The 14,380-nt window shown below is 42.4% G+C and overlaps 1 protein-coding gene across 1 annotated transcript in view; it reads right to left on the minus strand.

Moving 5' to 3' along the window:
* LOC137532950 (mitogen-activated protein kinase 12-like) overlaps positions 1-14,380 on the minus strand; it is a 74,471-nt gene that overhangs the window by 44,007 nt on the left and 16,084 nt on the right. Inside the window, exons 2-3 of the mRNA XM_068254004.1 lie at positions 8,796-8,925; positions 3,909-3,967 (exon numbers count right to left, since the gene is read on the minus strand). Coding sequence (XP_068110105.1) covers positions 3,909-3,967; positions 8,796-8,925 — 189 coding nt within the window. The remainder of the gene's footprint in view (positions 1-3,908; positions 3,968-8,795; positions 8,926-14,380) is intronic.

The raw sequence follows: 14,380 nt of genomic DNA on the forward strand, positions 1-14,380 counted from the left end.
AGGGAGGGAAACCCTCTGCGGTCATGTGCTGGTAATAACCTCTTCCTCCTACCCACAATCCTTTACTTCCAGCATCCAGAGCGGCTAAGTATTGAATGCAAATCATTAACACCGCATAACTACCGACCATTTTTCGCTCGGTTTTCTCATCCATATCGCTCCATTATCGCCTGCTATCGAACACTCCTCTAACTATCCTCGCACAGTGGTGAATTGCAAATAAAAAGTTAAAATACCGCATGAGGTAAAATACCGACCTTTTATCACTTACTAACTCTCCTCTGGTGAATTGAGGCCAATGTATTTTCCTGCTTAGATTAATGCTTGAAAAACAGAAAGGAAAATGTACAGTATTTACAGAGGCTCGTCAGGCACAATGTAAACAAAGACATGTTGTACCCATACACGTGTAAAGTCACATGAAGACATTGTTTGTACCTTTGCTTGGTTATCATATTGAAATTTCCTTTGGCCACACTTCCTGTTTTGGTATTACAATGGGAGCTACTGACTTTATTACTTGTATTGTGATAGGATTGTCATAGTATGGCCAACAGAAGTACAAAGTAGCATCAGCCATTGGTATTCAGCATTGTCAGCTCTGCATTAGCAGTTAGAGTAAGTTCACATCAAACCATTTTCTGGTAACGTGCGCCTTGCAACCCACAGTACCTCGTCGCTTGTCATTAGTAACATGGGTGTAACGTGTGCATTGTTCAGTAGCGCACAGCTCGGCTTGTGTTATTGCAATGGAGCTGGACGTACCATGGTGCTATTGCACCGATTGAATGGGCCCATTGTAGGAGCATTGCAGCACATTGCTGTGCGATTAAAACTTACATTATTGCACAACACGCATAGTATGAATGCATCATGAATAGTCACAGCTAGGCATTGTGGGAGGTGTAGCCTTGTGTCTATCAAGCAGTTGATGCTGGAGGCAACATCAACTCTGCTGCTAGGTCAATACAATCGGAGCGGGGAATTTGGGCGTCTGCTAACTTGAGAAACTTGAGCGCAGACATTTAAGTGCCATTATAAATAACACCTATAGTATGTCCTATAGTGTTCACCATATACTATGCAATTTTGTTGTGATCTTTTAATGCATGATGTTTGTGTGATATTGAGCGTAGCATGTTAACTGGGCATGTAGATTTATGCAATGTGGTGAATTATTGTATGGATCTACGGACCTATGCTTTATTTCATTTTATTGTACTCCTACTTCATGTTATCAATTATTATATTGATTTTAGAAATCGTTCTTGACAGATGAGACCAAATCAGTTAATTTTGTATGCATTATTATGTATGGGTGTAATAATTTATTGATCTTTGTATGTTGTTGGTACTGTGGCACTAAGCGCCTTGATTAATGATTTTAAGCATTGTTATTTGGCCTGAGGAATTGGGATTGTACCCACGAAACGCGTTGCCAGTGCATAATAAAAATTCCTCTTATACGTGAATTTGTCTTCTTTGAGGTAAGTCACCTTATTTTTTTCGATTTTATCTGATTTTAACATTTTTTATCACACCTGGGTGCCTCTTTTCTCTTATCCTATAATGTGAAATCCCAATAAATAGCAAATTTCACACTAAGGGAGCCCAATAAATAAAAAAATTCACACTAAAGCTGCTATTTTGAATGGTGCCTAAAGCAGCGACCCAACATTATAGTAATGGCGGCGGATTGGCAACAGTGGTCGTTTAAAGTGTATCCAAGATAAAAAAACTAACTATAGCAAGTAACTTGTCTATATATCTTTTCTAAAGTTTAGATGGTTTACACAGTAAATCTAGCTGCAAACAGCTTCAACTGTATATGATTATTTCTTCCTGTGATCAAATGAGAGCAGCCATATTCTTCTTGTCATCATTACATAAGCAAGCTGCTCTGCTTCTCCACCTCTCTGCATGTTAAAGAGACTCCGTAACAAAAATTGCATCCTGTTTTTTATCATCCTACAAGTTCCAAAAGCTATTCTAATGTGTTTTAGCTTACTGCAGCACTTTCTACTATCACAGTCTCTGTAATAAATCAATGTATCTTTCCCCTGTCAGACTTGTCGGCCTGTGTCTGGAAGGCTGCCAAGTACTTCAGTGTTGTGGTTCTGCTATGAACTCCCCCTTCCAGGCCCCTCTATGCACACTGCCTGTGTATTATTTAGATTAGAGCAGCTTCTCTCTTATCTTTTACAAGCTGGATAAATCCTCCTCTGAGCTGGCTGGGCTTTCACATACTGAAGAATTACAGGCAAGGGCAAAGCTGTTTGCAGGAAGAAACGAGCAGCCTGAAACTTCAGTGCATGAGAACAGGGGGAAAGAAACACACAAATGATCTCTTGAGATTCAAAAGGAAGGCTGTATACAGCCTGCTTGTGTATGGATGTATTTTCTATGTGTGGACATACTGTACATCAACCTACTTCCTGTTTTTGTGGCCGTTTTGTTTGTTTATAAACAAACTTTTTAAAACTGTTTTTAACCACTTTTAATGTGGCGAGGAGCGGCGAAATTGTGTCAGAGGGTAATAGGAGATGTCCCCTAACGCACTGGTATGTTTACTTTTGTGCGATTTTAACAATACAGATTCTCTTTAAAACTCCACTCCCCACTCCTCCTCTCTCCTCCGCTCTCCACCCCCTTGCCTCTGAAAGCTCAGCAGCTCCCGGGTGGTAATGCCTTCTCCTTTTCCTTCTGGAAAAGCCTCCTCTTCCACAGATTGAGTGGTTATGGTTAGGCGTGGGAGGATGGTTAAGTTTAGGCGTGGGGCGGATGGTTAAGGTTAGGCTTCATTAAAGGTGGGTTGTAGGGTGTAGTAAAATATTGGTATTATTTACTGATATTTTACTATGATAATTTACACTTTAGAAACGTATAGTATGTGAGAAATTTTACCAATATTCTATGAGCCGAAATTGGGTGCCCAAATTTCCATGCTCCCCTTTTTCATGCACGTACTACAGTGGGGTCAGAATGATGACGCCATCAGGGCATTTACAACTATTTAATGTATCTGCAACCTTTCTATTTTAAAAGTTATGCAATAAGCCTAGTTAGAGAAGATTCAGAAATGTGTATGGTACATTTTATATAAGCCCAGAGGCATACATGTAATTTAGGTGCCAGGAAATGTGGGCGCAAGGTAAAGCTGAAAAACAGCTCACCCTGCTCCTTCATGAGTCCCGGCAGTGTTAATTATTAGTCCCTCTCTAGGCCGCCATGGACAATGGGAAAATGCGTAATTCAACTTCCAGCTATTGCTCTGTCTTTTGTCGGCACCCAAATTACTGACTCAGTGCCGCTATAGCTGTAATTCACATTACAGCCTATGGCGGCGCCGCCTGCGCCCACATTTCCAGCGCCGTTTTTTGCCTGATTTGGCCCAGAGTTCCTCTTCAAGCATTACTTGGGGACTCAACAGTGGCAATTGTAGTCCTATATTTACCTACAATGTAGGTTCAGAGAACCATGATCTGCATCCCTCATCTAACTGGAACTAACTTCCAGCTAGCCAGTCAGCTCCATAAACCAGCATGGCTTGTGCCAAGGGGTGTGTCTCACTCTAAACAGGTGTTTAACTACACCTGACTATACTGATTTGCAAGTTTATTTCCAGGTGATTTCTATACATTGCAAGGGTTTCACCCAAGGTTATTCTAGGACTTTATCTTGTTATGATGTATACAGTATACACCAACATAAACGACTGCAAAGTCTCCTATACAGTAAATAACAAAATTAATAAATGCACAACATCAATAAGAAGAGGGTTGCATGCAAAGTACCCTGTCCAACACATGAAACAGAGGGGAAAGTGCACTCAGCACCTGGTTTAGCACTGGTAACAGGATGCTTACTGTACTGTGTTGACATTTAGTCATGTTATGTACGGTACTCACAATGTCTGAAATGTTTCCAGTGAATCATCAGGAGTGAAGACATTGAGGAGGGAGATGACCTGTAAAGATAAAGCAGATATTGTTCAGGCTTTATCAGTATAAAGGTGCGTACACACGCACTACTATAAGGAACAACGGGTCCGTCAGACCCTCCCACTGGGCGGCGTTCCAGCGATAGTAGAGCATGTGTACAGTCTGTCGGCAGACTGATAACATTGTTTCTGAACGATCCACCCGTTCCTTATAGTAGTACGTGTGTATGCACCTTAAGACATGCAAAATGACCACATACAAAGTACAGTGCACCCCAAACAACCAATCAGGTTTCAGATTACTGCTGTCAAATGAGGAAAAAGATAAAATCCAATTGTTTGCTATGGAATACTGTGAATGGTATGATCCGCTGCATAATTTAAACTGCAACAATACACAATATTTGTGCGCACTAGCTGCCTCCGTTTGCACCTAGTCAGCTTGCTGTTGGTGCTCATTTTAACAATGGAACAGTTCAATACTCAGTACAGGCGCCACTCAAGTTCATATGTAATAGCAATAAAGTCCCACGAATTCCACAATATGAAGTCCTTTTCCTCCTCTGCAAATGTTTCAAGTTACCTCTTCTTGCATATCACAGTACACAAGTCCACCACACCCAATCCAGACCCCAGATGTGGTAGTAGTGCACGAGTACTAGTGAAGAAAGCTGTGTTGGGTGGCGGTAAGATGGAGGCTGTGCGCACAGCAGCCATCCATATACTTCAAATACAGCACGTTGGGAGGAGACAGCCGAGAGCCTATACATAAAACTGTACGCTGTTTTACAAGTCATTTTATGTGAGTGCAATACCCATTTATACCATTAAACGGTTTTACAGTATTACGATATGAGAAGTTGTTATTAGAGGTTACCACATTGGCCATGAACGGGATATTGAAAGTGTAATAGGAAGTGGATTGTATCTGATCGTGGAGGTCAGGGGTTGACCTGGGAATATCCCCAACGTGCTACTAGACTCTGGTGGTCATCACATCTGGTGAGTGGCTTCTGATTGGATGTGGGGAGGTGTACTGTGGTATGTTAGAAGAGGGGCCTTGAAACATTTGCAGTGGAGGACACATAAGTTGTGAAATTTGTGGGACTTTATTGAATTTGAGTGGCACCTGTACTGAGTATTGAACTGTACAATTTAATCTGCATACAATCTTTTTGTGAATGGTATGATCTGCTGCTCTCTGATCTCTTGTCCAATGGTTCACATCTCTGGTACTGTGCTATTTGGCCCTAACATTTGTTGGCCATCCAGCTCCTTTCAGCTGTTTGTTTATCTGGGATCAGTCAGGGTCACACTTGCTAAAAGTCCCGGGTGTTTTCCGCAAGGCAAAAATGCACATAATGCTTCCCAATACACAATTGCAATGCATTGGGAGCAATGTGTGGTTTTCCGCAGTGGTGAAAAAAAGGCGACACTGCTGCTTTTTATTGCACAGCCCATGTGATTCCCTATTGCCGACAGTCAGCAGCTCTCGACTAAACGTGCCCCCGGCAGACGCCAATGTGAACCGGGAGTTGCCACTGCTATTTGGTTTCAATATTTTTATTGATTTTATGATAATACAACAATAAAAAGAACAGATCAAACAGTTGCACATTTATGATATAATAGAGTAGATACCACCCACATAAGGGGGGCACCAAGGGTAAACAGACCTTGATTTGGAAGCCCTCTGGCAGCCTACGGCATCATGTACCACAAAGACCAAACCAGAACATTGAATATGTACAACCTAAACAATAAACAGCAAACATAAAACATTGTCTTCATAAGTCCCACAGCGACCAGTGCTGGGGACCGGTTTTCACGAACAGGGCTAAGTGAGAGAGAGAGAGAGAGGGGCTAGGCTGTCCACTCTCCCTCTATGTCCCCTCCCCTTGACCAAGGAAAAGTGGGAGGGATAATAGGTAGACGGTTGGAGAGAGGAAAGAGAAAGAGATGGAAAAGGAAAAAGGAGGAGAAGAGGAGAAGAAAAGGAGATAGAGTCCCAAGTAGCCCAAAAGAGTTCAATATGTTGTAAGCAAGTCGGCGTCTATACCTGGATGCTCGAGATCAATCCAGGGTTGCCACATACAAAGGAATTTGTTATGTGTATTGCGCAAAACACTTGTTAGCTTTTCGTTAACCATAAATTCTGACATGCGTGCTTTGACCTCTTAAAAATTGGAGGGCGTTTTTTTCCAGTTCTTTGCTATTGTCATTTTAGCAAATAAAAAGAGGAAGGAGGCAAGTTTGTCTTGGTTTGTTGTGAGGCCATTGATCCTGCCGTGAAAAAGGACTATCCACGGATCTTTTTGTATAGTGATATGAAAAAGGGACTGTAAAAGACCGAAAGTCCTGCTCCAAAAGCGGGTAAGTCGTGGGCATTGCCACCAGATATGATACATTGTACCCTCCCTTCCACAGCCCCTGAAACATTTTGAATCGATAGCTGGGGATAGTTTATGTAGCCAAGAAGGAACTAGGTACCACCTAGTTAGTACTTTATAAGCTGATTCTGTAGCGTATACATTCGTGGAGCAACTAGCAATGCAGGACCAACAGTCAGACCAATCTTCACTGTCTTTGTGTTGACCTAGTTCTTTTTCCCAGCCTAAAATATAAGGGTGTAGTCTAGCGGACTCCAAGCGAGAAAGTCTGGAGTAAATTGTGGAGATTGAGCCGGGGCCACTCGGATTTCCAAGGCACATATTCTCAAAGAAAGAGGACAGTAGTTCTCTGTCTCGTATGAGGGTAGAGATCCAATGTTTTATTTGTAGGAATCTGAAATATTCCTGTGGGGGAGGGTCGTGCTTGTCCTTAATGTCTGCCCAGGAAAGGAGACCTCTACCAGGAAGGAAGTCTTTGACTAAAAGGAGTTGGTGGTCTGACCACCATTTAAAGAAGTCAGGATTATCATAGCCCGGTGGAAAGAGAGGGTTGTGTGTAATAGGGCATAGAGGTAGGTGCGGGGATTGCAAACCTCCTGAGTATCTGAACGAGTCCCAGATAGCTAGATCTGAGGAAAGAAAGGTCCAGAGCGGGGCATCCTGTACTTTATAGAAAGATAAGAGGCGGGTCGCTATTGTTGCTCTATAGTAAAGGAGAAGGTCGGGAACCTCCAAGCCTCCATCGTAGTTATGGGCTAGTAGGGTCGTTTTATTAATTCTGGACCTCTTACCGGCCGAAATAAAGGCTAGCATCCTACTCTGGACTCTGGAGTATTCGTAGAAAATGGAGTGGGATACAAATAAGGAGCGTCCAAAATAAATATAAAATCTTTGGTAGTATAGACATTTTGATTGTGTTTATTCTGCCAAACATAGATAATGGTAGGTGGGACCAATTTGTCATTAATGCTATGATTTACTTAAGGAGGGGAGGGTAGTTATGCTCAAACAGTGTTTCTGTCTCAGGAGTTAGTGTAATGCCTAGGTAGGGTACAGAGTTGGACCATTGAAAATCTAGGATTGAAGAAATGTCTTCTTTAAGGGTGTGGTTTAGGGTTACGTTCATAGCTAAGGATTTCTGGTTATTGATGGTAAGGCCTGAGATGTATGAGAATCCTTTCAAAAGAGCCAATAGGTTGGGGATAGAAGTCAATGGCTGGGTGACAGTAATAAGCATATCATCGGCAAACAACAAGGTTTTGTGTTGAACTCCAGCGCATTCTATGCCTGAGATATTTTCCTGTTGTCAAATGGCTATGGCAGAGGCGAAAGGGGACACCCTTGCCTCGTGCTCCTTTGTATTTGAAAATGGTTAGAGGTATGACCCATGTATCTGACGTTGGCAGTGGGTGAAGAGTAGAGAATCTTAATCCAGTTGAGAAAATGGGAACCAAAGCCCCATTTGGTCAAAGTGTATTCTAAATAGTCCCATGAAAGGGTGTCGAAGGCTTTGTATACGTCTAATGATAAGAATAGACCAGGTATGCCACGGGATCTAAAAAGATGGACGAGGTGTACTGCTCGTCTAGCTTGTCTTCCTGGTACGTAGCTCACTGGCTTGTCTGCCTAGTACGAATCCTACTTGCTCTCTGTATATAATCTGAGAAAGAAAAGAGTTTAATCTTTGTGCCAGAATTTTCACTAATATTTTAAGGTCTGTGTTAATAAGTGAGATGGGGCGAAATTGGTGAGCTTGTAGGATTGGCTGATCAGGTTTTGGTATAATTGAGACTGTGGCCTGTAGCATGGAGGGTGGAGGTGTCGCGCCAGCACATAGCACGTTAAAGCATGATGCCAAGGTTGGGGCTAGGAGATCTGCAAATTTGCGGTAATATGTGCCTGAAAATCCACCCGGACCTGGCGTCTTATTTGGTTTTAGGGACTTGATCGCCTGAAGAACATCTAGGGTTGAGATTTCTAGGTTGAGGGCCTCAATATTGGACTGTGGAAGGGAGGGTAGCGAGAGGCCTGAAAAGAGGTTGTCGGCTATCTCTCTAGGGAAAGGTAATGATTGTGTGTATAATTTGGAGAGAAAGGAAGAAAATATTACAGTAATAGTTTTGGGATTGGCCGTAACAATGCCAGATTGTGTGTGTATTCTATGAATGGGTGTAATAGGAGGTCTATTTTTTAATCTACGAGCTAGAGGGGGCCACTGCTATTTGGGACAAACATCAGTGCTCATCTGACATTTACGGTAAGAAAAATAAATCCTGCATGTTCCAGGACCCATTTGGGATAGTATTCTATGGAGAGGTTAAAGGTGTGTTTAAACTTTCTGTAACACAGATGAAAAAGAAAGGCAGAGTGGAATAGCTAGGGAAAGCATCTTGCACGGTTGAGAATGATGTGTCATCCCTTAAGTAATAATTACAGCGTTGTCTAGCCTCATTTTCTAGACTTACATTCTCATGGTTCATGTGTTTGAGGAGGCGGAGTTCACGATACGCTCTCTTGGCGTGAACTAAGGACTGGAATGGCCGCAGCAACTTCTTAATAGCCACACGTTCCCCATCCAGGGAGTCCTTTGCTGAGCTGTTGGCAGATAACATAAAATTATTATAATTATAAAATAGGACAATACTGGGTAACATAATCCTGTTAGAATCGTGAACAAGACATGTAAAATGGAACCTGTGGGATGTGGATGGATCCTTTGCCAACTCCCTAGCTGTCATGTTGATCCGTTTTAACACGCTTTGAGTCACTCAGTCAAAACAAGCATGCAGAGTGTCTATTCTAAAGCCAAAAGAACATTTTATTTATTTTTATTTATTTATTTATTTTTTTTGGGGGGGGGGGGGGGGGTTATTTTTATTTTTACTTTTGTGCCCGGGGATGGGTTTTAAAGGATACCTGTCCCTAAGCAAAACTACCAGAGGTAAGCACAGAGGTATGTTTATGCTGAATTCACATACTGTTCCTCTGTGCATTGTCTGTTTCTGTCCGCATTGCTCCAGGCACATGTAATAATTCCTTGAATAATTTGACTTTTGACTAAAGTCAAGTTTTCAGACAGGAAGAGGCAGGCTTGCTGTGATGTTACCTCCTATGCCCTTAAGAGGAGGAAGTGGGAGGGTGATAGGAGGGAACATTGTGGCAAGCCTGCCTCTTCCTGTCTGAAAATTTGACTTCAGACAAAAGTCTAATTTTTCAAGAAATGATTACTCAGTCTGGGGAGGAATGAGGAGTGGAACTGACAAAACACAGAGGTAAGTGGATGCAGCATGAATATTGTCACAAGTGTGTAGTAATGTAACTTCTGATCTCTCAGAAAAACACTGCTGCCATGCCTGGGATATATCCTTTTCATTTAGAGATAGATAGTATGTAAGTGATGCTACAGCACTAGGTGATGAGGTTCCTAGGCACATAGTAGATGCATTCCACCTCCAGAGATCCCTCTTGTTAGCTTCAAAACCTGTATGTGCAGGCTAAAGAGGGATGCTCTCAGTGGATTGATTCAAAAGTCTTCTTCATAATATAAAAGCAACAGCCATTGAACAGCAAGTTACACTCACATCTGGAGGGTCCTATGCCAATTAGGACCCTCTTTGGATAAAGCACTTCTCACCCTTGTGGTACTTAATGTAATACTTGCGATCACTGTACAGCTTTGCCCGCTCTCGTCCCAACTAGTTTTGGCTTTCCACCGTCATCAGGGTATCCCCTGATGATGGGTGGAAAGACGAAACTAGTCGGGACTTACATACCAGCATGGATATACCTCTGTGCTTATCCTGCCTTGGGACAGGTATCCAATAAAAGCCACCTCTAGGTGCAGAACTAAAATATCATCTGCAGTATTTGTGTGTAAAGCAAGGCTTCTGCAGCTAACTTTCCTCTCTTGAAATTTTGATGATATGACCAGAAGGAAATTAGTACAGAGTGGTGATTGTTTTTTTTTTTTTTATTTATATAGTGCTATCATCTTTTATGGAGCCGTACAAAGGAAGATACAAACTGAAGCAGGTAAAAAGGACCCCGGAGGTGCCGTGTTAAAAATGGCGCTGCCGTAGACAGCAATGTTAAAAGTCACGATAAACGGCTATAAACGGTAATTTTTCCAATAACCCTCCAGGACAGGTGCTACATATGAGATTCGGGCCCGCCCCCAACAGGAAACACAAAGAACTAGCTCTCTATAAGTTCCACCTCTAATCTCTACCTGCCAGTTCTTTGTGTTTCCTGTTCCGGGGAACACCTAGCTCTCTTAGCTAGTTGTGGTCAGCAGCCAGGCAGTGCTGAGGCCATAAGAACTACTATAATGTAGCCCTGTCCTGATGGATATGGTGGCTACCTGGTATCTGGCGTCCGCTTTTGTGGAAGCTGAAGGCGGCTTTGGAGGCAGTCTTGGCGGAGGCTATCCGCGTGTCGGAAGGTGGCTAAACCTGGCGGAGGCGGAGAGGTAGCTGCTAGGCGGGAGTACGCTGAGCAGGGTGTCCGAGCGGAGCATGGGCAAGCCGGCTGTCAGCCATGTACTTCCGCCCTTACGGAAACGTCACGTCCGGTGACGTCATTTCCGCTTCCGGATCACGCGTCTGTCTAGAAGCCGCGGCGTCCATCCTCACACGCGGCTGGTGTGTCGGAGGAGATGGACGCTAAACAGAAGACGGCAGATCAGGTAAGAGGCAGTGTCGGAGGACAGGTCGCCCGTCTGGTCTGCGAGGTCTGATGTTGCTATAGGCCGCAGTCTGGTCAATGGAGGTCTGCAGGGGGTACTTGTATTTGCCTATCTCTGTGGATCTTTTTTATAGCTTGAAAAGATATATATTGATCATGTGGGCGGCTGTTAAAGAGAAACTCCGACCAAGAATTGAACTTTATCCCAATCAGTAGCTGATACCCACTTTTACATGAGAAAAATAATGATTTTCACAAACAGACCACCAGGGGGCGCTGTATGACTGATTTTGTGCTGAAACCCCTCCCACAAGAGGCTCTGGTACCGTACGGTACTCTGGGCAAACTGTCACAATGTAACAATGTTCAGACAGGAAATAGCTGTCTGTTAAAGCCAGACCAGCTAGAAACAGCTCCATAATCTGCCCACAGTAACAATGTCACCATGTAATACAAGTCAGAATGTGAATCTGGGAGAGGAAAGATTTTACAATGAGCAAACACTGACTAAATCATTTATACATAATTATTGTAAAAATGAAGCACTTTTTTTATTACATTATTTTCACTGGAGTTCCTCTTTAAGGGTAAAGCAGTCTGGTTATATTACTCAGAGCACTCGGTTGTTTTTACAATATTTACTGATATAAGGATATGGTGAATATTACTATTTGGTCATTGATACTTATCTAGTATATGTGATGATTAATCTCATACTGAAGCAGAGCATGGCTTCATATGATTTGATATTATAGGCTGAACATAGATTGGCCTTTAGGATATATATGGTATTAACATTATATTATGGCATGATGTTAGAATAGCTGGTGATTTTACTGAAAAAGATGGTCTTAGGATAAAATATATTGATTATGTTATTTGTATGTTTTTCCTAGGATGCTATGGAGTCTGATAACTCTGATAGGCCCAGGAGTTGCATTCTGTGTAACAAACCTTTACAACAACACTGGCCAAAAGCATCATGTCAGAAATGTATATCTAGTATCATTAATGAGGATAATACAGCTTCATGTAAAGACTTTATGTTCACCATGCGGCAAGAGATGGTGGAGACCTTTAAGGCATTTAGAGAGAGTCTACCAACTACCTCAGCACAAGATCAACAATCAGTGCGCCCTGTTAAACCCAAGAAGGCTACGAGTAAATCTCCCAGGATAATTTATTCCTCAGAGGAAGAGCAGGATAGTCACCATGACACTGGTGAACCAGAATCTAAATCTTCTGAAGAATTGTCAGATTATGAAGATCCTGAGGATGCATTTAAGTCTTCTAGGTTTAAATTTGCTTCTGAAGAAACGGAGGAATTGCTGAAGGCAATTTACTCAACCCTTGATATACCCCAAAAAAAGATCTCTAAGGGCCCTTTCACACCAGAGGGATTTTTCGGCGTTTTAACACCACGGCTGAAGTTGGCGTTTTGCTAGGTAAAAGAAAGTCCATAGACTTTCATTTTACCTTTCACATCTAACTCTGCGTTTTGGAGCGTTGCGTTTCAACGCTCCCAGGAGCTTTTTCAGGGCTGTTAACAGCCGAAGTTGGCTGTTGGCGTTTCAATGATAGTCAATGGAAAACGCCAACTTCAGCGTTTTCAAAGCCTTTTCAAAGCGTTTTTACAGCTATCTTGTTCACTTATTTTTATAGAAGAAAAAAAAAAGGACGTTTTCATATGGGCTGTAAAACTCTTTCAAAAGGCTTTGAAAACGCTTTGAAAACGCTATGTATTGGCGTTAAGCAAAAGGCTGACTTTCAGCCTTTTCTACCGCAGCTTCTAGTGTGAAAGAGCCCTGAGAAATCCTTACATGATAAGTTGTATATGGGTATGGAGCCCTCTGAGCAACTTTGTTTCCCAGTCCACAATTCAATGAAAAATTTAATCACATTACAGTGGAAAGAACCCGATAAGAAATTGTTTATTTCAAAGGGATTCAAAAGGCGTTTTCCTTTCTCAGAAGAGGATGCTAAGTTATGGGAATCATGTCCCAAGCTGGATGCAGCTTTTAGTCAGGTTGAGAAGGATAATGAGTTAGCCTTTGAGGATTTAGGTCGATTAAAAGACCCAGGAGATAAGAGAATTGAATTCTCTCTAAAAAAAGCATGGTCAGCCTGTGCGACTAACTTTAAACCGGCGGCGGCGACAACTTGTGTGTCTCGCACCATGTCAGTATGGTTAGAGAGAATAAAGAAGTTGGTAGAGCAGGATGCCCCTAAAAAAGATATTTTAGAAGCAATTGAGGTTGTGGAAGGAGGCAATGACTATGTCATAGATGCAGCCTCAGAGTCTTTAAGGGTCACAGCTAAATCTACAGCATTAATAAACAATGCACGTCGGAATTTATGGTTAAAAACTTGGGAGGGTAGTCAAGCTTCCAAAGCTAGAGCCTGTAGTCTTCCCTTCCAGGGAAAGTTGTTGTTTGGCCCTCAACTCCAAGAAGTATTGGAGCGGACAGCCAGCAAGAAAACTACATTTCCTAAAAAGAGGAAGTTTGAGCCGAAAAAGAGACCGTTTTTTCGGAGGAATCAGACACAGGGCAGAGATCAACAGAGGCGTAAGCCTTGGATGGGTAATAAGGCGTTTACCAAGAAAAATCCGCTCTTTAGAGCAGCGGAAAATAAAGATAAGCCATGACGCCAACAAGGTGGGAGGAAGGTTAAAAGCATTCCTATTAGGTTGGAAAGAAATAACAAGAAACAAATTTATTCTAGATCTAGTAGAGAATGGATACAAGATTCAGTTTTCAAGTCCTCCTCCCAAACGATTTATTGTCACTCAGGCTCCAAAAATACCAGAGGAAAGGAGGGCCATGCGACAGATTGTGAAAGATATGCTCGCAAGAGATGTGGTTTGCACAGTGCCTTCCGATCAGGAGGGAGAAGGATTTTATTCCAGAGTGTTTCTGGTAAAAAAGCCCACGGGGCAGTATCGATTGATACTAAACCTCAAACCCTTGAATCCTTTCATAAGGTACGAGAGATTCCGAATGGAGACGGTTTTCACAATGCGAAACCTTCTATCCCCAAATTGTTTTATGATCAATATCGATCTAACAGATGCCTATTGGCATATCCCAATAAGAAAAGAGTCTCAAGTTTTCCTTCGGTTCAGTGTAAAGACAAGTGTAGGTCTGGAACATTTTCAATTTTGCTGTCTCCCATTCGGAATCTCGTCGGCACCCAGAATTTTTACAAAAGTCATGGCAGAGATTGTGGGAGCGCTACACCTGAAGGGAATTTTAATAATTCCTTATTTGGACGATTTGTTGGTGGTAGCCGACAGCATACAGAGTCTGGAGAACCACAAGGAGATGGTGATAGGACTATTGGAGCAAACCGGGTGGTTAGTGAATCA

Source organism: Hyperolius riggenbachi, chromosome 9 (assembly GCF_040937935.1).
Source record: "Hyperolius riggenbachi isolate aHypRig1 chromosome 9, aHypRig1.pri, whole genome shotgun sequence".
Classification (NCBI taxonomy): Eukaryota; Metazoa; Chordata; class Amphibia; order Anura; family Hyperoliidae; genus Hyperolius; species Hyperolius riggenbachi.